At 40.7% G+C, this 22,640-nt stretch overlaps 1 protein-coding gene across 1 annotated transcript in view; it reads left to right on the top strand.

Moving 5' to 3' along the window:
• Positions 1-22,640, top strand: part of GABRG3 (gamma-aminobutyric acid type A receptor subunit gamma3) — a gene marked incomplete at both ends in the record, with an annotated part of 671,827 nt that overhangs the window by 9,351 nt on the left and 639,836 nt on the right. The window contains one exon of the mRNA XM_081326819.1: positions 7,730-7,878. Coding sequence (XP_081182945.1) covers positions 7,730-7,878 — 149 coding nt within the window. The remainder of the gene's footprint in view (positions 1-7,729; positions 7,879-22,640) is intronic.

Below are 22,640 nucleotides of genomic sequence, written 5' to 3'. Positions count from 1 at the left end.
AATGTGATGTTTATTGACCCACTCATTTTCTGAGGAGGGGAGATGTTTCCAAGCTACTAGATATTAAATTGTTCCATGGTGTTTTCTAGAATCTAGGATTTCCTTCACCTCGAAGTGTTGTTCTCCTTCCACCATGATGGGAGGTGGTGGTGGTGGGTTTTTTTGTAGGGGTGACTATAGTTCTCTTTTTAGTAAACTGCAGTGAAAAATTGGGTATATCTTCCTAAGATTTCTGGGTAGTCCTAATTCAACTGTTACTGGGTTTATGATTCTTTTAATTGGAAAAGGTCCAATATATTTTGGTCTGAGTTTTTTATAGGGTTGTAGTGATTTAAGGTATTTTGTGGATAAATATACCATCTCTCCCACCCGGAATGGTTTGGGATCGACTCTTTTTTTGTCTGCCTGTGTCTTGTATGCTTGTCTAGCTTCATCTAAAGCTTTCCTAATGATTGGCCAGGTATTTTGTAATTGTGCAATCCATTCCTTCAGTGCTGGGATTACCGGTTCATTTGGGGTTAGTTCTGGCATGGGGTTGAAACTTTGACTGGTAGCTATTTGAAAAGGAGTGTAACCTGTGCTGGAGTGGACTGCATTATTATATGCCACTTCTGTGAAAGGTAGTAGGTCCATCCAGTTTGTTTGCTGGAAATTAATAAAGCATCTTAAATATTGCTCAAGTACTGAGTTCAATTTTTCACATTGACCATTCGATTGAGGATGATGACTAGATGTCAGTCCTTGGGTGGTTCCCAAAAGGGATAAAAATTCTTTCTAAAATGCTGACTTAAATTGCACTCCCCTATCAGATATGATGCGTTGTGGTGCCCCATGCAATCTGTAAATATACTGCATGAAAAGTTTCGCTAAGGCTTTTGCGGTGGGGATCCTTTCACAAGGGATGAAGTTCACTTGTTTGGAAAACAAGTCCGTGACCATCCAGACTACAGTGTTCCCGTTGCTTTCTGGTAATTCCACTATAAAATCCATAGCTATTTCTTTCCATGGGGCTGAGGGGTTCACCACTGGTTGTAACAGTCCTGGCGATTTTCCTTGCAGCCTCTTAGCTGTCACACAAATTTGGCAGCTGCCCACGTAGCTTTCTATGTCCTTTTTCATGGATGGCCACCAAAATTGCCTTTTAGTTAAGTGTAGGGTTTTTACAAACCCAAAATGTCTTGCTGATTTTGTATCATTTCACAGCTGCATGAAATTGATCCTCTGGATGGCAGGTATGCATAACTTCTCACCCACCCAGAGTAGTCCATCTTTTATTGTGCACACATGTCTATTTTTCTGGAACCATTCATCAGTTTCCAAAGACTTTTGGAATTCTATTCCAGTTTGGCTAGCCACTCGCGGCTTCATTTTTGCTTGGGTCCTGGTGGTGACTGGTGCTGCCAGTTGTTGTTCGGGCATGAGTGGTTTAGAGTCAGTAACCCATGTGCTGTTTATTGGGGCATGTGAGATAATGCATCCACCAAAAATTTCTTCCCCCCCCGGTAAGTGTTTGAGAGTGAAATGGAATCAGTGAAAATGTTGGGACCAGCAGGCTTGCTTAGGAGTGAGTTTCCTGGGTGTTTTTAGTGCTTCCAAATTTTATTTCCTTCCAGGAACTGGTGCCATGTAAGTAATGACCACCACACAGAGTACACCTCCTTTTCCCACACGGGCCAACGTTGTTCTGTCTCTGTGAGTTTCCTGGATGTATATGCACATGGTTGCAATGCCCCCTCATCATTTTCTTGTAATAATACAGCTCCCACTGCCACATTGCTAGCATCTGCCTGTATTACAAAAGGTTTATCAGGATCTGGGTGTCTCAGGACAGGTTCAGCAGAAAAATGTCTCTTTAGCCTCTCAAATGCTGCTTGACATTCCATTGTTCACTTCAGAGGCTGGCTGGGTTTCACTGAGGACCCCCCCTTTGTTTTCAACAAGTTTGTGAGTGGCAGGGCTATTTGGGCAAATGAAGGGATGAATTGGTGGTAGAAGTTTGCAAACTCCAGGAAACTTTGCAATTGCTTCTGTGTGCCAGCGGGGGTGTGTGTGTGTGCCCATTCTAATACTGCCCTGACTTTCTCAAGGTCCATTTTGATGCTCTCTGGAGATATGTGATACCCCAGGTAATCTATTCTTTCCTGGTGGAATTCACATTTTGATAGCATAAATATAGGTGGGCGGCCCGTAACCTTTTCAGAACTGCTCTGACTAGGTTAATATGTTCCTCTTTGGTCTCAGTGAACATAAGGATGTCATTTAGGTAAACCAGGACCCCCTTATATAGGTGGTCTCTTAGCACTTCATTAATTAATTGCATAAAAACTGCAGGGGGCCCTTACAGTCCAAACGGCAGGACTTTGAACTGGTAACAACCCATTGGACAATTGAACGCAGTGTTCCATTCATCTCCTTCCTTAATCCTAATTCGGTAGTATGCTTCTCTCAGGTCTAGTTTGGTAAAAATCCTTCCTTTCGATAGGTGGGATAACATATCCTTCTTTAGGGGTAGGGGATACAGATTACATTCACTAATTGTGTTTAGAGACCTATAATCCATGCACAAATGAAGAGACCCATCCTTCTTCTCTGTGAACAGGACCAGGGCAGCCACTTTGGATTTGGCCAACTCAATAAATCCCCTTTCTAAGTTTTTATTTATGAATCTTTCCATCTCCACCATTTCTTTTGGGCTCATGGCATACATCCTGGGCTTCGGGAGTTTTGCCCCAGGTTTGAATCCTATAGCACAGTCTGTGGGTCAGTGAGGGGAAAGCTCATCTGCCCGTTCCTCACTGAAAACTTCAGCAAGGTCCCTGTATTCTTCCGGTATTTCTGGTAACCCCTTCTCTTCTCCCACTGATGCTGTCTCCTCTATTTGGGTTGGGGGGTGCTTTGGGGTTTTAAGTTCCTATGCTCCCCCTCTGGGAAGTTGAGTTCTGCTGTCCTCCAATTTATGCAGAGGTTCCATTTCTTTAGCCATTCCAGTCCTAAAATCATTGGGCATTCCATGCCTGGGGCCACTACAAACGTTATGTCTTCCTCATGAGTCCCCAGAGACAGATGAATTGGTAAGGTGGCTAGGGTAGCTGGGACCCCCCTGCTATGGACCCATCTAATTGGCCAAAGGAGATTGGTTGTTTTAGTCTCCTTACTGGGATGCCCAAATTCCCCACCAGCATTGGGCTGATGAGGCAGTGGGTGCAGCCAAAGTCTATTAGGGCTTTTACTTTGACAGCTTCAGGCATGGAGGAAGCTAATATAGTCACTGTCTTAAGGATGGGTGGAATGGATCCACTTACCAATGGTTCTCCCTCCGAACTGTCTTCCGAGGTGTCTACCGCCCCTGCGGTGTAGGGCAGAATCTCCTCCCAGTCCTTGGCAGGGGTTGGGGACTACAGCCTCTGTCCCCATCATGGCAGGTTCTTTTGGGTTGGCTTGGGACTTTCCTGGTCTCCTGGAGGGTGATGCCTCTGTTTTGCACTGAGGAGCTTTTGAGCGGCATTCTGTGGCATGATGGCCCTCTCTCCTGCATTTGAAACAGCCTGTTGATTTCTTAGCCGTGGACAGTGGTTTTGCTGCTTCGTGTGTTTGCTTGGGCAGCGGGTGGCCCCATGGTTTTCCCCAATGGTGCCTCTTTAGTAGGTCTATCTCTGCCTCCTCTGCCAGGACATACCAGTCATCGAGATGGTGTGAGTCTCCTTGAGGCAGGCAAGCATCATACATGTTATAGTTTAGCCTGTCTTTGAAATGGCTAAGGAAGATGTCTTCCAGCCAGTTCAGCTTGCTGGCAATGGCTCAGAATTCTTGGGTATATTCAGCCACTGGCCATGTGCCCTGCCTCACCATTTTGATTCTCTCCTGGGCCTTATGATCAGCCAAATGATCCTCAAACCACCTCCTCAAGGATGACATGAATCAGTTGAAGTCATGGAGTTCTGGGATGTTGCAGTCATGCAGGTTCACCACCCAGTCTGCAGCCAGTCCATCTAAGGCAGATTGCACAATATAGATGCGGGCTTTGTCACTGGGGATGTCCCGTCTATATTCTTCTATATAGCTGAGGACATGGGTTAGGAAAAACCCCAAGCGTGGTGGCTCTCCCCTGAATTTTGCTTTGTCTTTGAATGGATCGTTGTCTGCACAGCGGGCGGTATTGCCCCTCATCCTGATCCCCATCTGTGGTTCGGGGGGGTGCTGCTCCTGGTCCAGCAGATGGCCCCGGTGTTGCAGGTTCCAGATCCCACCCACTGTCTCTCCAATTGTGGCCCCAGGCAGTGCTGCGGCTGCGGTATTCAGGTTTCTCCTCTCTTAGTCAGCTAAGGGTTTTCTTCATCAGGTCAATAGCTCTCTCTAGGTTCCACTCCTCTTCACTGATATGCAGGGAGCTCTCCATCTCTTGCCTTCATTCAGTTGGGTGGCCGCCCCGTCTCAGGGTCACTTCATTTGATGCCTTTTCCCACTTGCTTTTCCTTCCAACGCCCATCAATCACTGTGGTTTGCGGTCATGCATCTCCACCACCTCTTCCCTGGAGGAATATGATGCTTCAGCTTGTGACCGTTAGTGGGGTTTCGTTTGGGGGAAAAACTCCCTTTCCATTGGGCTTTCCTTGTCGTTCGCCTCATTGTTAGACACTGTATTTTTTGCAAAGTCCCCCGGTAAGGTTTTCCCTTCCAGGTTGACTTTTAATGCAGATCCTGTCTAATGTCAGGACCCACTCCAATCCACATCTTAGGAAAGAAGAACTCTTGGAGACAGGATTGTCCAAACAGGAACTTTGACATGATTAACAGTGGATAATCTAGACAGGATCTGGAAACTGTGTCACAGATTGATACTTTTAAACTGTACCCAAGTAAAAATCCCTCCCCTCAGTCCACTTGGTCAGTCCCAGATCAGTTAAGATTCATGTGTCAAAACCCTTCATGGGAAAATAGATCTTCCATGAATTTACAACATCGTTGCTTCCTCTCCTTCAAATTCCAATTGGAGATACAAACCAGAATCCCACCCCCTCTTTCTTTGTTCTTCTCAGTTCAAAGGTTCTTTCCCTGGTCTTTGATGATGACCCCCAGGCAGTCTGAATAAACAACCTTGCATCTAATGGATAGGGATGGCCAATTAACATCTTCCCTTCCCCTCCTTGGGAATGGCAGAATCCAGTAAGGGGGTGAGATTTAGGTTTGCACAGATAGGGAGTTAGGGATGGAATATAAATGGATTCTGTCATTCACCTAACAACAGTAAAACTAATTTAACAACTGCAGTGATTCATTTAACAAATGTGACAAGAAAAGTCATTAAATAGGGAAAAAGTCACTTAACAATTTTATCATTTAGCAACATAAATTTTGGACTCAATTGTGGTCGTAAGTCAAGGACTACCTGTATTTAAGAAATGTTAGATTTTGGATTTCACAACCTTACTTGAACTTGAAGGGTTTTTTTTCTTTAAATAGCATGTTATATTCTTATATCTATTCTATTAGGAACCACTCTTTTTGGCATCTGAAGAGGGGACAAGAATAATCAGATTGATGTTGCATGCACACCCAAAATGATCAGAGTGTGGTAGGATGTCATAATTTTGTTTTCTGATGAAAGCACAAAGATATTGTATCTGCTGCTGTGCCTCTACCCTTGACTTATTTTGAGTGCCTCAGAGTTTGATACTGATGGCCCCACTGAATGCAAGTAATAATTTTCTGGGTCAACATACTGTAGGTTCAAGATGTTGGTTTGCCAGAACTGCTCAGCACCCAAGCCTGCTTATTTAAGTAGAATTGGAATGCCTCCATCTGAATTCAAATTGAATTTACCTTGCATCCTCTAATAAGTCATTCCAGCAAGAAAAATAATTCAGCTAATGTGTCTTGACAAATCATGGATGTCAGCATTTGAAATGAAACAGGAATAGAAAGAGTTAGGAGTGAGAAACAAGTGCCATGAGAAACAAATTACAGCTTCGACTTTTTTTTAGTTCAAATATTGAAGATGTACTAATTTAACTTAGTACTTAACACAGCACTGAGAATAAGTAATTTAACTTAGGCAGCACTCACATTTGGTTGCTTGCTGGTGTGGTATATAAATTAAATTAAGCTGTAGCAAACTCTCAGATGCAATAAGAGATGGCAAAATATGAAAAAAGTAAACTTGTGGAGAGGTAAGCAAAAAGGATGAAATTAAGGGAAAAAGTCACATTAAGAAGACTAGGCTTTTATGGTGGTGTGCATAAATGAACCCAAAGGCTGTTCATGCTGCTCATGAATAGCAAATCTGGAAATGTTTTGCTTTATTTGTCCTTTTTTAAAAATATAGCCCATCTTTTACACTTGAAATACAAATCAGATTGCTCATGCTTTCAAAAGAGCATGGGAAGCTACCTTATTCCAAACAGCCTTCATACTCTATTCTGACTGAATTGGTTCAGAGATGAATAACATGTAATACTCTAAATGCTGCTAAACTTGAATACTACAGAGTATTCAAAAATAAGTAGTTCCAGTCCAACAATAATGCAAGACCTACAAGCTTCCCTTCTAAGATTTTTTTTTAATCCCATTTATATCCCGCCCTTCTCCGAAGACTCAGGGCGGCTTACAATCTAAAGCACAATGTGCTTAGCAATATTTAACCAATTTTAACCAAAGTGAGAATTTCCTCTCATATTCAACTACCAGATTCTTTAAACTAAAATATGGACTGAACTTGCAAACATCTACATTAAAGCATATGGTCCCTCCCCAGCTGTTTAATGGAATGGTTGTGTATCAACAGGGCTTTTTTTCTCATAGAACGCTCAGAATGGAGTTCCGGCACCTTTTTTGGATGGAACCTTGTAGGGTAGGCAAGCCGGGTTATATGACATGTGTGAGTTCCGGCACCTTTTTCTTTTACAAAAAAAGCACTGTGTATCAAAATATTCTTTATGTCTTCTACCACTTCTTGCTTACTGAAAATAGTGTGGAAGTGGTAGAGTCAAACCTGGTACTTTAAAATGGTAACACTTTAAAATTTCAAGTGTCAGTTCAGTTTTTTAGCACCTAGTGCTCCATCTGTAAGTCAAAAATTCATATTGTTAAAAAAATGGTTTGAAAAAAGCCAATCTAACTTGAGTGCACACACTGTAGGCCTACACTTCCTGATTCTGGAAAAAAAGCAGAATTTGCTATGTTAAGAAGGTTGGTGGTTTTAGTCAGTCACATGACTCAAGAGCTTTGTCCCCAAAATTCTTGCTGAGGCTTCTTTGCATAGAGGATATAAAATAATGTAAAATGCAGTAAAATGACAAGATTGTATACTTGAATGTTTTACATATTTTAAAATGTGATAAAATGCTGAGATTCTGCATTTGAATGTTTTATATTATAGTATTTGCAGATAAAAGAGTAATTAATGCTGCATTTGAAGTTTTCTATTGCTCCTGGTTGCTACGACTTAGGAAAAATGTAAATGGAGGCATCACATATAATTTTTTTAAAAGACATTTATTTATTCCTAAATTTGTGGTCTGGTGGACAAATACAGATGTAAAAGTATGCAATTATTTCTTATTAGAGTGCTCTTTTAGCCTTTAACCTTCCAGAAAAGGCATGGGTTTGACAAACTAACTTGTTTTTAACTTAATAATAAAAACATATTCACATGAAGCATTTTCTCAGCTTTCTCAGCTTTTATTCTTCAATTGCATGTAATTTACATGATTTAAATGGTTTTAAATTGCAGTTCAAGAAAGGTGGAAGAGGATGACTTTGATGATTTTACAACAAACCAAAAATGGGTAATGTCTCCAAAAACTCATGACACTGATGTGACACTGTTGTTAAACAAGTTGCTGAGAGAATATGACAAAAAGCTGCGGCCTGATATTGGAAGTAAGTGGTTTTTCTTCCCAATTTCTATGACAAAGACTATGAATACTTACATATCTAATTGCAAATTGCTAACTTGTTCAGTTCTGATGTTACAGCAAATTATCAAGTCACAGTGAATGTCAGTAAGGTAACTTGTACAGTCACATATTTTTCCTAACATTTAAAGATCATTTGTTGGCCACATAATTCCTACTATATCATAGCATGGATTCATAAATCTGGGCTTAGACTGAAGAAATAATTGGCCTCTTGTCTATTCTATTATTGTTCCAGGCAGCATTAAGATTTTGAAATAGTTTCAAACTGCAGGTTTTTCTACTGATTGATTACATGCGATCAAGTCAGTACTGACTCTAAGTAATCATACAAATAGACCTTCTCCAGAACAATCTTTCACCAATCCCACTCAAGTCTTAGCATTGCACCCATGAATCTACTTTACTTGTTATAAATTCCTACAAGATGGAATAAAATAATATTTATGCTGGCAGTTTTGTTGAATTTATGGAAGCAAAATTTGTCCTTGAGGAATTCGGTATCCTTCTCCTTCTCTTTTGTTTTGAAGGATAGATAGATAGATAGATAGATAGATAGATAGATAGATAGATAGATAGATAGATAGATAGATAGAGTAATGTATTGGCCATTTCTGTTTAAAATCACTTGCTTAATGTCTAATCACTTGCTTAATGTCTGACCTACTCTGATTGCTGTTACAGAGCCAGACTTTCTGTTTCCAGGCTGATAATTAGGTTTTGGGTGGGAAACTGCTACTTTAAACCTATTGGTCACCACCTAGAGGCCAACCATATAAATAGCTGCACAGCAGCCATTAGCTTGCTCCTGTTCTGAGTTAATAAACTTGTTTGCTGTTTCAACACCTCGTCTCGCTTAATGCCTACGAACTGAAAATATAACAGATAGACGATAGATAGATAAGATAGATAGATAGATAGATAGATAGATAGATAGATAGATAGATAGATGGATGGATGGATGGATGGATGATAGATATATGAAAGAAGCAAAGATGTGAAGAGCAAGCTAGTTCAAAATACTATAGACCCATAGAATTGCTTACTATATTTTTAAGGGATCTCTGTGGTCTCAGTTACCATGATAATAAAGCATAAAGCCTGGAAATCTTTTAAAATGATAGGATAGACAATCAGCAGATCTTTATTGGGCTCAGAACTCAATAGGGAATACTAAGGCTGTAGACTAGACTGGGAAGCTGAAAAAAGATCCCGAATAAGACCATGGCAAACTGGTTCCATATTATTATCAAAAAATCCTACACAGAGTCAAGCTGGACTTGAAGGAATCAGAATTTAGAAGATGCCATACCTACAAAATGCAAAGTTGGTCTTCAAGCCAGATTTTGGGTCCTGGGATATTTCAAATATTTATGTCATGACTGCATCATTGGAAAAGTTCAGGAATTCAGAGGTGGCTACATTGACTTCTTTTACCAGAGAAAAGACAATATCTATATTTGCTGACTGGAAACCCCAATGAACTTTTCATGTGAAAAAAATGAACTTATGATTTATGGTTTGGATAATTAGACAGACTAGATTATATAAAGAGAGTTAATTGTAATCATAGAGTAAAAGCAAATTTATAATTGTATTTATAACTGCTATAAAGAAGGTTGGAAGCTATTTCTTTTTATATTTATTTTCCGTTTCCCTGCTTGCTTGTACTTTCAACTGTCTATTTCATTTCTTCGTTGTTCTTACTCTGTATTAGTTTCTGTTAGTTTTTATTTTTCTTTATAGAAATTTATCATCTATCTATCATCTAAAACTATGCTTTACTATTTATTGGCTGTTACATAGGAGGTCATGTTACTATTTTCTTCTTATAAATTGCTAGTTGCTACAGTTCAGATAGACAAGCACTTTGAAAATCTGCATGGATGGAAGGTCAATGACAATGGCCAGAGAAAAAAGGAATACAATGATTTCTTACTGAAGAACTCTGCAAGTCTGACCTCCTATGGTAGAGGAGTGGTGATTTCAAAACCTCTTTTCCAAAGACTTTTGGATCTATCTTTTCTAGGTCTGTCTTCTCCCCCTTGGATTGTAGCCTACAAATTTGTGTTGCCACTAACTTTTAGGACATCATCTCCCCAATCTTGATTCATGGTAGAGATGGGACTCCTATACCTTTGGTTCCTTTAGACAATTAGTAGATAAGAGGAGAAAAGCTATATAGCACTTTCTGGCCTTATAGCACAAAATAATTAAAAACAGCAAAAATTTTTTAAAAAGATTAAAAACAGATAAAAACAGATTTTAGCATTAAATATTAAATACAGATTTTTTTCTTACCATATGGCATACATAGCCAGGAGAATCTACAATGCTTTTTACCACAGAGTAGTTCTGGTAGCCTAAGATTGCTAGTTCATTTTGTTCAAGCATGCATGCTACCCAAGTACACCACAGGGAGCAAACTGGCTTTGCACCAGCTGGCTAGCACCATTTGGGGGGATGTTGGGTCATCAGGGCTTTCTTCTGCTGACCTCTCCTTGCAGATCTAGTGCTGGATCTTCATGGAATACTGCTAGATTTCCTACTGGAATGGTACCTATTTATCTATTTGCATTTTTACATGCTTTCAAACTGCTAAGTGGGCAGGAGTGGGGGCAAATGATGGGAGCTCAGTCCGCAGCAGAGTGTCATAGACTTGAAATATCTCTAACTGACAAATCCATTGCCTTTAAGCTGCTGTGCCACCATGCCCCCAGAATGCAGATAATAAGTGTTGGAAAATATAAATCACAGAGTTCCAGTCTGGCAACCCAGCAACTGCAGATGAATAGCAAGCCAAAAGAGTATATGAGAACATATAAAAGTAAATAGAAGAATTCTGGCAGACATTAGGACAGTGTTCTGCTATTCCAGCTTTGGAAAATAGAAGATGCCCCAGTTTATTAATTCAGGTTACAAAGAAACAATAGCAACAAATTTAATTTAATTTAATTTAATTTAATTTAATTTAATTTAATTTATTGAATTTATATACCGCCCTTTCCCGTAGGACTCAGGGCGGTTTACAGGGTACTTAAAACAACGATACAAAAATTAAAAACAATTTAAAAAGATTAAATTAAATCCCTGAAGAAATATAAAAACCCCAATTAAAACCCTCAGCCTGGGCCGGAAAGCTTGAAGAGCCAGGTCTTCAGGTCCCGGCGAAATGAACGAAGGTTGGGGGAAGTCCTAAGCTCCACGGGCAGCTGGTTCCAGAGGGCAGGCGCACCCACAGAGAAGGCCCTCCCCCTGGGTGTTATCCGCCGGCAATCTTTTACCGGCAGCACCCTGAGAAGGCCCTCCCTGTGGGAGTGCACAGGACGAAGGGAACTTGATGCCAGCAGCAGGTGTTCCTTCAGATATCCTGGACCCAAGCCATTTAGGACTTTATAGGTCATCACCAGCACCTTGAATCTCACCCGGAGGGCAACCAGAAGCCAATGCAGCTCGCAGAGTAGAGGTGTTACATGGGAGTATCGGGGAACCCCCATCACAACTCGCGTGGCCGCATTCTGCACCAGCTGAAGCCTCCGAGTGGTCCTGAAGGGCAGCCCTATGTACAGAGCATTGCAGTAGTCTAAATGGGAGGTCACAAGCACATGAGTGACTGTGCGTAGGGCATCTCGGTCCAGGTAGGGTCGCAACTGGTGCACCAGATGAACCTGGGCAAAAGCCCCCCTGGTCACAGCTCCTATGTGATCTTCAAAACTGAGCCGTGAATCCAGGAGGACGCCCAAGTTGTGAGCACTATCAACGGGGGGTAACACCTCACCCCCCCATCGTTAAAGATGGAATAGTCTGGTTAACCTGAGATGCCAGTATGCACAGCCACTCAGTCTTGGCAGGATTGAGACAAAGCCTGTTTCTCCCCATCCAGACCCGGACCGCCTCCAGGCAATGGGACATCACGGCGAGGGCATCACTGGGTTGGTTTGGGGTGGAGAAAAAAAGTTGGGTATCATCAGCATACTGATGATACCCCACCCCGAAACCATGAATGATCTTGCCCAGTGGCTTCATATAGATGTTGAACAGGAGGGGAGAGAGAACCGACCCCTGAGGAACTCCACAAACGAGAGGCCTCAGGGCGGATCTCTGCCCTCCTGTCAACACCGACTGCGAGCAGCCTAGGAGATAGGAGGAGAACCACCGTAAAACGGTGCCTCCCACTCCCAACCCCCTGAGACGCCGCAGTAGGATACCATGGTCGATGGTATCAAAAGCCGCTGAGAGATCTAATAGGACTAGGACAGAAGAACAACCCCTGTCCTGAGCCCACCAGAGATCATTCACCAGCACGACCAATGCTGTCTCCATGCTGTGCCCGGGCCTGAAACCTGATTGGTATGGGTCCAGATAATCAGTTTCCTCCAGGAACAGAGGAAGCTGATGCGCCACCACACTCTCAACAACCTTCGCCAAAAAGTGAAGGTTGGAGACCAGATGATAGTTATTTAAAACAGCCAGGTCCAGGGCAGGCTTCTTGAGGAGGGGTCTCACCACTGCCTCCTTCAAGGTGGCGGGGAAGATACCCTCCTTCAAAGAAGCAGTTATTACTGCCTGGAATCAGCCTTGTGTCTCCTCCCGGGCCGCATAAACCAGCCAGGAGGGGCACAGGTCCCCCTTCAAGGTCAAATTCTTGTATTCTTGCATGGATAAAAAAACTGACATTAAACATCTTATGCAATTTGGAACAGAAAGAAATAGAATTACTCAGTAGCACATAAAGCAAAGTGCTCTGTTGACTTTTTCTTAAATTTTTACATGGAAATAGAAGCTACTTTAATTTCAGTCACCTGAAAATCCCTTCTTTCTGGAATTTCTGAGGCAGGGTGAGAATAGTCAGCTTTCTTTCTTCACTAGTAATTAATCATCTTCTTACTTTTTCTCATTCCCTCAGAGATTTATCTGCACTCTCCTAATTTAGTAAAGTTCCTCCTATCTAGGAAGATGGAAAGACTTCATGAGAGTCCATGTCCTGTCAACTCCATGTTAACTGAAACTCATATGTTGTGTCTATCAATTAGAATAATCCATTATGATGTCAAGTTTGAAACCTGCCTTTCACAACAATGTGTAGGGTGGATAAATGACTTATGATGTTGATATCATTATTAATAACCTCTCTTTTCTACTGATTAAATTTAATTTTGTTTACCAGTACAAGTAGTCCTCCACTTACAACAACAGTTGAGTCCAAAATTTCCATTTTTAAGGGAGACAGTTGTATTATGCAGTTTTATCCCATTTTACAACATTTCTTGCCAGTTGTTAAGTGAATCAGTGCAGTTGTTCAGTTAGTAACATGATTGTTAAATCAATCTAGCTTCCTCATTGACCTTGCTTGTCAGAATGTTGCAAAAGGTGATTACATGACCCTAGGACATTGCAACCCTCATAAATATGAACTGTTGCCAAGCATCCAAATTTTGATCATGTGACCATGGGGATGCTGCAACAGTTGCTAGTGTGAAAAAAGATCATAAGTCAACTTTTTCAGTGCCATTATATCTTTGAACAGTTACTAAATGAATGGCTGTAAGTTGAGGACTACTTGTACCTCAGACCTTAGACATTTGAAAGAACAGGGATAATGTCTAGAGCAGACATGTCAAACTCGTGATGTCACATGACATTGCATGATGTATTGGAACTTTTCCCCCATTGCTGGCAATGGGGTAGGTGCAGTTTTGTCATGATGAGTCCAGCCTGCAGGCTGGTAGTTTGACACCCCGGGCTAGAGCAAGGTGGAAAACCTCAATGGAATTTGGCTGAAAATAAGCTAGAAGTCCTTTTATAATAAAGCAATATGATCATATGGGGTCTTCCCTTGCCTCCTTTTAGCTGCAGCATATATTGGGCAACTGTTTACATAGTTTTCAATGTCCTTTTTTATCGATGGCCACCAAAACTGCTCTTTCACTAGGTATAGAGTTTTTACAAATCTGAAATGTCCACCTGATTTAGCTACAAAAATTAGTCTTTGGTTTTTGGAATGTATAGTTTTCCTCCCACCCATAGCAGTCCATCAGTCATGGTGCATAGGTTCTTGTGGCTTAGGAACCATTTGTCGGTCTTTAGTGCTTTTCTGAATTCAATCCCTGCTTGGCTCACTAGATGCTTCTGGATTTGGGATTGCACTCTGGTGATGACTTGTGCTGCCAACTTACTAAAATCCAAAGGGGAGGGGAAGCAGAAACCAAGCCAGCCTTTGAAATGGATGTTAGAATGTTAAACCGCATTTGAAAGAGTGAAAAGGCTATTTTCTCCAGAACATGAATGGGTCTGTTATCTCTGTTCTATTGCTGTTGTATTGTGGCAGTCAGGACAGTGCATCAGCTAGGAAATTCTTTCCTCCCGGTAAGTGCTTTAGGGTGAAATTAAATAGGTGGAAATGCTGCGACCACTTTGCTTGCTTAAGGGTTAATTTTCTGAGCATATTTAAGACTTCTAGTTTTTGTGGTTGGTCCATACCTGGAAGGGGATTTTGTTCCTTTCCAGGAAATTCTGCAAGGTTAGGAGGGCCCATCAGACAGCATAACCCTTCTTCTGCCAGACTGCCCACCTCTCCTCTGTCTCTGTGAGTTTCCTCGATGTGTATGTGCAAGGCTGCAATTTCCCTTCATCATTCTCCTGCATTAGTACTGCCCCCATGGCTACATCACTGGCATCAGCTTGAATCACAAATGGCTTATCAGTATCAGGGTGTCTTAGAACTGGTTCTGGAGAAAATAGTCTTTTCACTCTTTCAAATGCGGTTTGATACTGGTTTCTGCTTCGTCTCCCCTTTGGTTTTTAGTAAGTTAGTAATTGGCAATGTGATCTGTGTGAAGCAGGGAATGAAATTAGTAAATCCAAGGAAGCTTTGCAATTGTTTCCTAGTGCAGGTGGAGCCCAGTCTAATACAGCTTGGACCTTTTCAGTATCCATCTCTATGCCATTTGGCGAGATACGATACCCCAGGCAGTCAATTTTTTCCTTATGAAATTCACACTTAGACAGCTTGGCATACAAGTGGGTTGCTCAGAGTTTTTTCAATACTGCTCTGACTAATTTCTTTTTTTTAAGTTCTTTTTTGTATATATTTTATTGGTATTTTTTAACATAACATAAATCATTCAGTAATTTGTAAACAGTATGTTGTCTGGGTAACATTTATAAGACAATCTTTAACAATTGATTTCTATAATCTATATTCCATATGTTAATTTCATTTGATTTCCCCTTTCCCCAAAGTATCTTTCTATTGCAAAACATTAGATTAAGACAATTCTCATTATTTTGATTAACAACAATTAAGTATATAGTTTTTCCAATAATCCTATTTGTCATTTTAGTTGCCTTGTAAATCCTGTTACTGTGCTCATTTCAGCTTATTTCTCCCCCCAAATTCTAAATATTCTTACAACTTTTTCAACAATTAACTACATTTACATTGGTGGATTTAATTCTATTTTTTCCATATAAGCCTTCTCATACTTTTATATTTCTGAATCAATAAGTAAAAAAGTAGAAAGAGAAAAGAAAAGAGGAGAGAGACAAAAAAGAGGAAAAAAAGAAGAAAGAAAAAAGAAAAAAAGACAAAAGCACTGAGATACAAAAAATAACATACAACTTAAAATATGTATCCCTCCTAATTTAAAATATATTTATTCCCTCAATTTATTATTCTTTTTTACCATAGCTGAGAATGTATTTAATCTATTTAAACTTTAAGCATTCCATTCAGTAGATCTAATCATCTAATCCTTTAACTCTAATTCAAAACACATTTTTAATGCTTTTCTTATTGTCACATTTAAATAACTAAAACGTTTGCTTTGTTTAAATCATTTCAACTTTTTTTTTACAGAAAGGAAAAAGAAAAAAAACCATATTGTATTGATTAAAAAAATCATCCCTCTAAGAGTAATATATTTCAAAGTTTTTCCATTTCTTTAGCCATATTCAAGCAAATGTTTCTTATTGTATTTGTTAACAAGAAAATAAAATTCATCTCTCTAAGAGTAATATATTCCAAAGTTTACCATTTATTTATTTATTTAATTTAATTTAATTTAATTTAATTTAATTTAATTTAATTTAATTTAATTTAATTTAATTTAATTTAATTTAATTTAATTTGTATACCGCCCTTCTCCCGAAGGACTCAGGGCTTAGGGTTGGGCTTAGGGTTGGGCTTATGAGGCAGTGAGTGCAGCCTGAGTCTATGAGAGCCCTAAGCATTACCTTTTCGGGCCTTTGCCCAGGTTCGCCTGGTGCGCCAGTTGCGGCCCTATCTAGACCGGGATGCCTTGCGTACAGTCACTCATGCGCTCGTGACTTCTCGTCTAGACTACTGTAATGCTCTCTACATGGGGCTGCCCTTGAGGTCCACCCGGAGACTTCAACTGGTGCAGAATGCAGCCGCGCGAGTTGTCTTGGGGGTTTCCCGATACTCCCATGTTACACCTTTGCTCCGCGAGCTGCATTGGCTACCGGTTGCTCTCCGGGTGAGGTTCAAGGTGTTAGTGATGACTTACAAAGCCCTTCATGGCATGGGTCCGGATTACCTACGGCAACACCTGCGGCCGGTGTCAACTTCCCTCCGTCCAGTGCGCTCCCACAGAGAGGGCCTCCTCAGGGTGCCGCCGATCAAAGAATGCCGATTGGTGGCCCCCAGGGGGAGAGCGTTCTCTGTGGGCGTGCCAGACCTTTGGAACCACTTACCAGTCGAGCTCCGGATGGCCCCCGACCTTCGCTCCTTCTGGCGCGATCTCAAAACCCTTCTTTTTCGAACAAGCTGGCCTGGTCTGACGGGATGGGGTTGGGTTTTTATAAATAGTTTTAATTTTAATATATATTAATTATTACGGGCATAATGGTTTAATCACTTTTTAATTTTTGTATTCTGTTTTTTATTATGTATTGCCCTGTTCACCGCCCTGAGTCCTTCGGGAGAAGGGCGGTATTTAAATTAAATTATTATTATTATTATTATTATTATTATTATTATTATTATTATTATTATTATTATTATTATTATTATTATTATTATTATTCCATGGCTAAACAGTTCTATGGTTCTGGTGAGGGGCGTGATGGGTCCACTTACCAGGCATTCGTCCTCCGAGTTGTCATCTCAGGAATCAGGTGGCCCTCCTGATGGTGTCAGAGTTCCCTTTTCCTGCCTTGATGGGGTTGGGAGCTCGATGACCTCCACGCTTTTCATAGCCGTCTCCTTCAGTTTTGCCAGGGTCTTTCTGGGCTTCCCTCCAGTGGCTTGGTCAGGTTTCTGGATGGGGGTCTTCGAGCAGCACTCAGTGGCACAGTGCCCCTCCTGTGAAACAACCTGTTGCCCTCAGGGTGGAGGGGACTTGATTTGATGGTTCTTGGGGTGGTTCTGCTGGTGACTTCCCCCAGGATCTCCCTCCACATCATTGCCTTCTGGCTTGATCAATCTTTGCTTCCTCAGCTAGGATATACCAGTCTTGGAGCCAGTCCGGATCTCCCCGAGGGATGCAGGAATAATACAGGTCATTGTTCAGGCCATCCTTGAAATGGCCTACCTGGATATCTTCCATCCAGTTCAGCTTGCTGGCCAGAGCTTGGAATTCTTGGGTGTATTTCGCTACAGGTCGTTCTCCCTGTCTGACAGTCTTGATGCGTTCCTGCACTTTCCAATCAGCCAAGGGGTCCTCAGATCAGTGCTTGAGAGCTGCCATGAACTGATTGAAGTTTTGCAGTTCTGGGGCATTGGCATCGTGAAGATCTACCACCCAGTCTGCTGCGTCTCCATCTAGGGCTTTTTTTACAATCCTTATTCGACCACGGTTGCTAGGTATTTCATGACCATATTCTTCCATGTAGTTTAATACTTGAGTCATGAGAAACCCCAGTTGGCATGGCTCCCCTCAGTATCTCAGCCCTAATGGCAGGAACTTCTGGATGGTTCGATGTTTCCTCCATCTCCTGGGTAAGTGACCATCACTGTCAGCTGGTGCAGTTCTCCTGGGTGTAGCTGTGGTTGTGGTGATGGTTGCTGCCTCCGTAGTGCCATTGGAAGGACCTGCAATTGCTGGTTCATCCCCCCCTTCATCTGTCACTTCAGCTGAGCCTGGTTTGGCAGTGCCTCAGCAAGGGTCAGCTTTCTCTTCCTTCATGGAATCAAAGGCAACCCTCAGCATGTCGATGGCTTTTTCCAGGAACCAGTTGGAATGGGGTGGCTAGTTGTTTTTGTCTTCACTGAGGCAAAGTGACCTCTACATCTTGACCTTCCAACCTGGTTGGTGACTGCCACGTTTGAGTGTCACTTTCCTGGATTTCTTCTCTCAGTCCTCCTTCTTCCTGACGCCCATTGACCACATTGGTTTGTGGCAGCATTCAGCAATTACCACCTCATCCAATGAGCTTGAGGATTGAGAACTATATCTGCAGGGTCTCCCTGGTGGGAGAACTCCCCCCTCCATGTCAGGTTCTTCTCTTTCTGTTCCGATATCAGATATTGTTTGTTTAGACCCCTGGCAAGGGTCTTCCTTCCAGGTTGACTATTACTGCAGATCCTGCCTAATGTCAGGGCCCACTTCAAAACCTCTTCTCAAGAAAGCAGGACTCTTGTAACAGTTTTATTCCAAAAGGAACTTTTATTAGGAGAGGCTGATAGCAGGCATAGAAGGCAGGATCTGAGGCTTTCCCACTCAGATCAATAGGTTAAAAGAGTCCCAAGCAAACCCACCCCAATAGTTCATCCGGTGAGTTCAAATAAGCCAATCCCCAGACTTACGCTGTGGGAATGGAGCTGATAATGGAGTGTGTTCCTATGCCTGTGAAGGTGTTGTTGGGTCTTCACACCTTCCCTTCCACAGCGAGACATAAGCCAGATGGTTGGAGGCACATTCCTTTCTCACCCCAGGTTGACATCAAGGGAGAAACAGTTCAAAGAGCAAGGATTTAGAAACAATTAGAAACAGAAGAGAGGATACATTGTAGCAAAGTGAAAGGCAACCCACAGAACCTTCCCCCTCTCCCTCAGGAGAATGGCAGAACCCATGGAAGGAAATGAAAAGAAATGAATCAGATCTCTCGCAGGAAAGAAATAGGTTCTGACACCGTACTTTAATTATTTCCTAGCTACACTACAATTATATTTTCTGCAAAAAATTGTGTTCAAAGAAATGGGGGAAAGTTGGTTCAGTTTTAATAGACAATTTATTAGTTGGACTTGTTGCTTTGAGTGCATTATTGCAAGTGCTTAAAGAGAATGGACATCCAGGCTTAGTGTGAACTCAAAATGTTTTGGTGACTTATTAAACTTTAAAATGCTCCAGTCTATTCAAGGGTCTCCTTTTCCTATAATACCCTGCTTTTAAGTTCCAGTTATTAATGGAAAACTTGCTTAAAACCCTTCATGCCATCAGTAGTTAAATGAATTATAACTGAAGACTTGTCTCACTCAATATTTTGAACCTCTTCACAGATGTTGTTTTATTTATCACACTGGTACAAGGGTAACGTGAATATTATTCAGTTAAAATAGAAAAATGATGTCTTAGTTTTGGACTACTTTTGTGTAATTCTTAAGCTTTTACTTTATTTTAAAAATATTCTACTTTAAAGATGGTATTATTTTATTATAAGAATATAGTGTGGTTAGAAAACACTAACTTGGATAATTGAGAAAAAGAAGATATAAATATATTAATATATTATCTGTAAAATCATGAGATTTTAAAGTGAATAGATATGAAGTTAAATAATTTTGCAGATTCATATAATTAAAGCTTCTACTGGAATAACTAATGCATCTAATTATGCCAGGATATATATATAGTAATTTTAAAAGTCTAAGAGATTTGATTGAAATATGAGCAAATAAATGTATACAGAAGTAGTCCACCATATATTCTTTCAAACAACATTTTATTGGAATATTTATTTAAACAGTTATTATACTAAGAGCTGTGATGGCACAGGGATTAGAAGGCAATACCGCAGGCTAATTCTGCTGACTTCCAACTGTCAGCAGTTCAGCAGTACAATCCTGACTGGCTCAAGGTTGACTCAGCCTTCCATCCTTCTAAGATTGGTAAAATGAGGACCCAGATTGTTGGGGGCAACATGCTGACTCTGTAGACTGCTTAGAGAGGGCTGTAAAACACTGTGAAGCAGTATACTGTATAAGTCTAAGTGCTATTGCTATATTGCTTTCCATGTCAAAACATTTTAAAATTTGGTTTTCCTCAATTTTTTGCAGGGCCTGAAACATGATCTATGTCACAAAACTAGGCCTCAAAGCATTTTTTACTTTAGATTGTAAAGCAATATTCACAACATAGTTGAATAAACACTTATATGCACATACCTATCAAACTATTTCCTTTCAGCTAAGTGTTAACGCTGAGTGCAGAAAAAGAACAAGAAGTATTAACTTAAAGGAATTAAATGTAGGAGGTAAGATAAAAGAAAATCTAATTAAATCCAGTGTATATCAACAACATTCAATATTGTTTCCATACCATTCTGTCCTGCAAACTACTCTTGCCTTTAACCTTGTCTTTACATCAGTTTATATATTACATTTTACATTTCTCACACTCTTTTATTTAGGATGTCATCAACTCCATTCAACCATGACCTCTTTCAAATCATTCATTCTTCCTATATATATATTTGGCTACCATTTGGTCCCTACTTACTTTATATGTCCAAACCACTTCAGTGTGCTTCTTTGTACTTAACACTCATATCTATAGTTAAGTCATGTGTATCATGTGTCCTAAGCTTTCCAATTTCATTTCCTGTTGGTATTTATGATTTCCCTATATATATTCTTCTTAGGAGGATAGTCACACCTCATATACATTTAACCCATAATATTTTAAATCATCTTTTACAAACCAAATTTCAAAGGCTTGCATTATCTTGATAGTCACTTGGCTTTTATCCATGCTTTGATTTTTACTATATCTGCACAGCAGTTACATATCTTTACATTTCTTAATTTATTTCAATCCTTAGTGAAGTTTATATAAAGGTTCACAAATTTATTTATCTACTGTATTTTTTCTTAGTTCACATAGAGTTTACAAGCATTCACTTCATTTTCCTTGACAAACACATTTTTTGGTTTTTGATACATTAATCAGATTCCTTTGCTGAATCATATAAATTAATATTTGTTGCAAATAATTTGGGCTGTCAGTGGATAGTGCAACATTGTTAGCACATCTGTGTCACTACAAGTATCCCTTATACATTATCCCACATTTATATGAAATACCCAGAAACTCACATTTATCTTCACTCTCTGTTCAATGTGGAATCATTTTCTAAGACATCTATTGATTTTTGTGCATGTTTTCTTACATTATATGCTACTTTTATTACATTCAGCCACTGAATTTTATCTTCATATTCATAAAAATATTCCATAATTCAAACTATTTTCATATACCATGAACATAGTCTAAGTCAAGGGTAGGCAACCTTGGCTCTTTTATGACGTTGACTTCAATACCCAGAATTCCTGAACCAGCCATGCTTACTCAGGAAATCTGGGAGTTGAAGTAATAAAAGAGCCAAGGTTGCCTATCCCTGGTCTAAGTCAACAAACATACAATGATCTTTTTTTCACCTCTCATTCATTCATTTCTTAATTATCTGCTGAACACAAAAAATCTGATTTGTGCATCCCTCACCAAGCATAAAATTGTACTGTATTTTCCAAATTTTACCAATTGTCACTTTGTGTACTTTTTCAATCAGAATTCTGCTAGACATCTTTTCAAGCACACTTAACAAACTAATTCCTCTATAGTTTGGTATTCATCTTTGCTATCTTTCCTTTTATGTGTGGAAACAATAATGACATTCTTCCAATTCTTATTAAACATGTTGTTCAGTAATTCCATAAGCAAACCACATCTGTATTTTATTGTTTTTCTGGTTATCACTATTGTGTCGCGGGTTCTGGACTGCATGGACCGCATGGACCGCATGGAAAATGCCAGGCAGATGAGTGCAGCATGTCAACTCTTTATTGTAGTCAGACTGAACTGGACAATAGGGCTGACTGACCCCCTTATATACCTGGCCAGGTACACCCAAGGCCAATCCCTTTATCTGAATTTCCCGCCGTCCATGGGCCAACCAATCCTGTAGCAGTACAGCACCACCTGGTGGTGTCAGTGGCCGCTGCTATCATGAACACCCATCTATATACATAACACCCCTTCCCCCAAGAACAAACAATAAACAACAACACAAAAATGAATACACTGTTGTATGGTTATTTCTTTTGAGACACCACGTGACCCTCCCCCTCAAGACCTTACATAGTCCTCTAGATATGCGGGTGGCCTATGAGTCCTGAATGACCATCTCATATTTTGCTCCCCGGCTTGGTCAGCAGAGTCAGTAGTTGAGAACTGGCCCTGGGCCCTCATGACCACATTGTCATGGTGGCCCTGTGCCTGTTGTTGCTCAGCCCTGCCAAAACTCTCTGGCAACTGTTTGATGACTGTGAGATCCTCCTCCTTCCCTGGACCCATTGTTGCCGGTTGCTGGGGTTGATCGGTTTGTGGCTTTTCAGGAGCATGCTTCCTCAATTGGTCAATGTATCGCCTGACCTGGCGGCCTCCCTCCACCTCTACAATGTATGACAAAGGCCCCGTTTTGTCAACCACCACCCCCTGAATCCACAGATGCCCCAGCCCATAGTTCCTAGCCCAAACCATTTCACCG

Source organism: Vipera berus, assembly GCF_964194415.1.
Source record: "Vipera berus genome assembly, chromosome: 4".
Taxonomy (NCBI): Eukaryota; Metazoa; Chordata; class Lepidosauria; order Squamata; family Viperidae; genus Vipera; species Vipera berus.
Note: the sequence above shows the minus strand (reverse complement) of the source record. Positions and strands in the feature narration are given on the sequence as shown.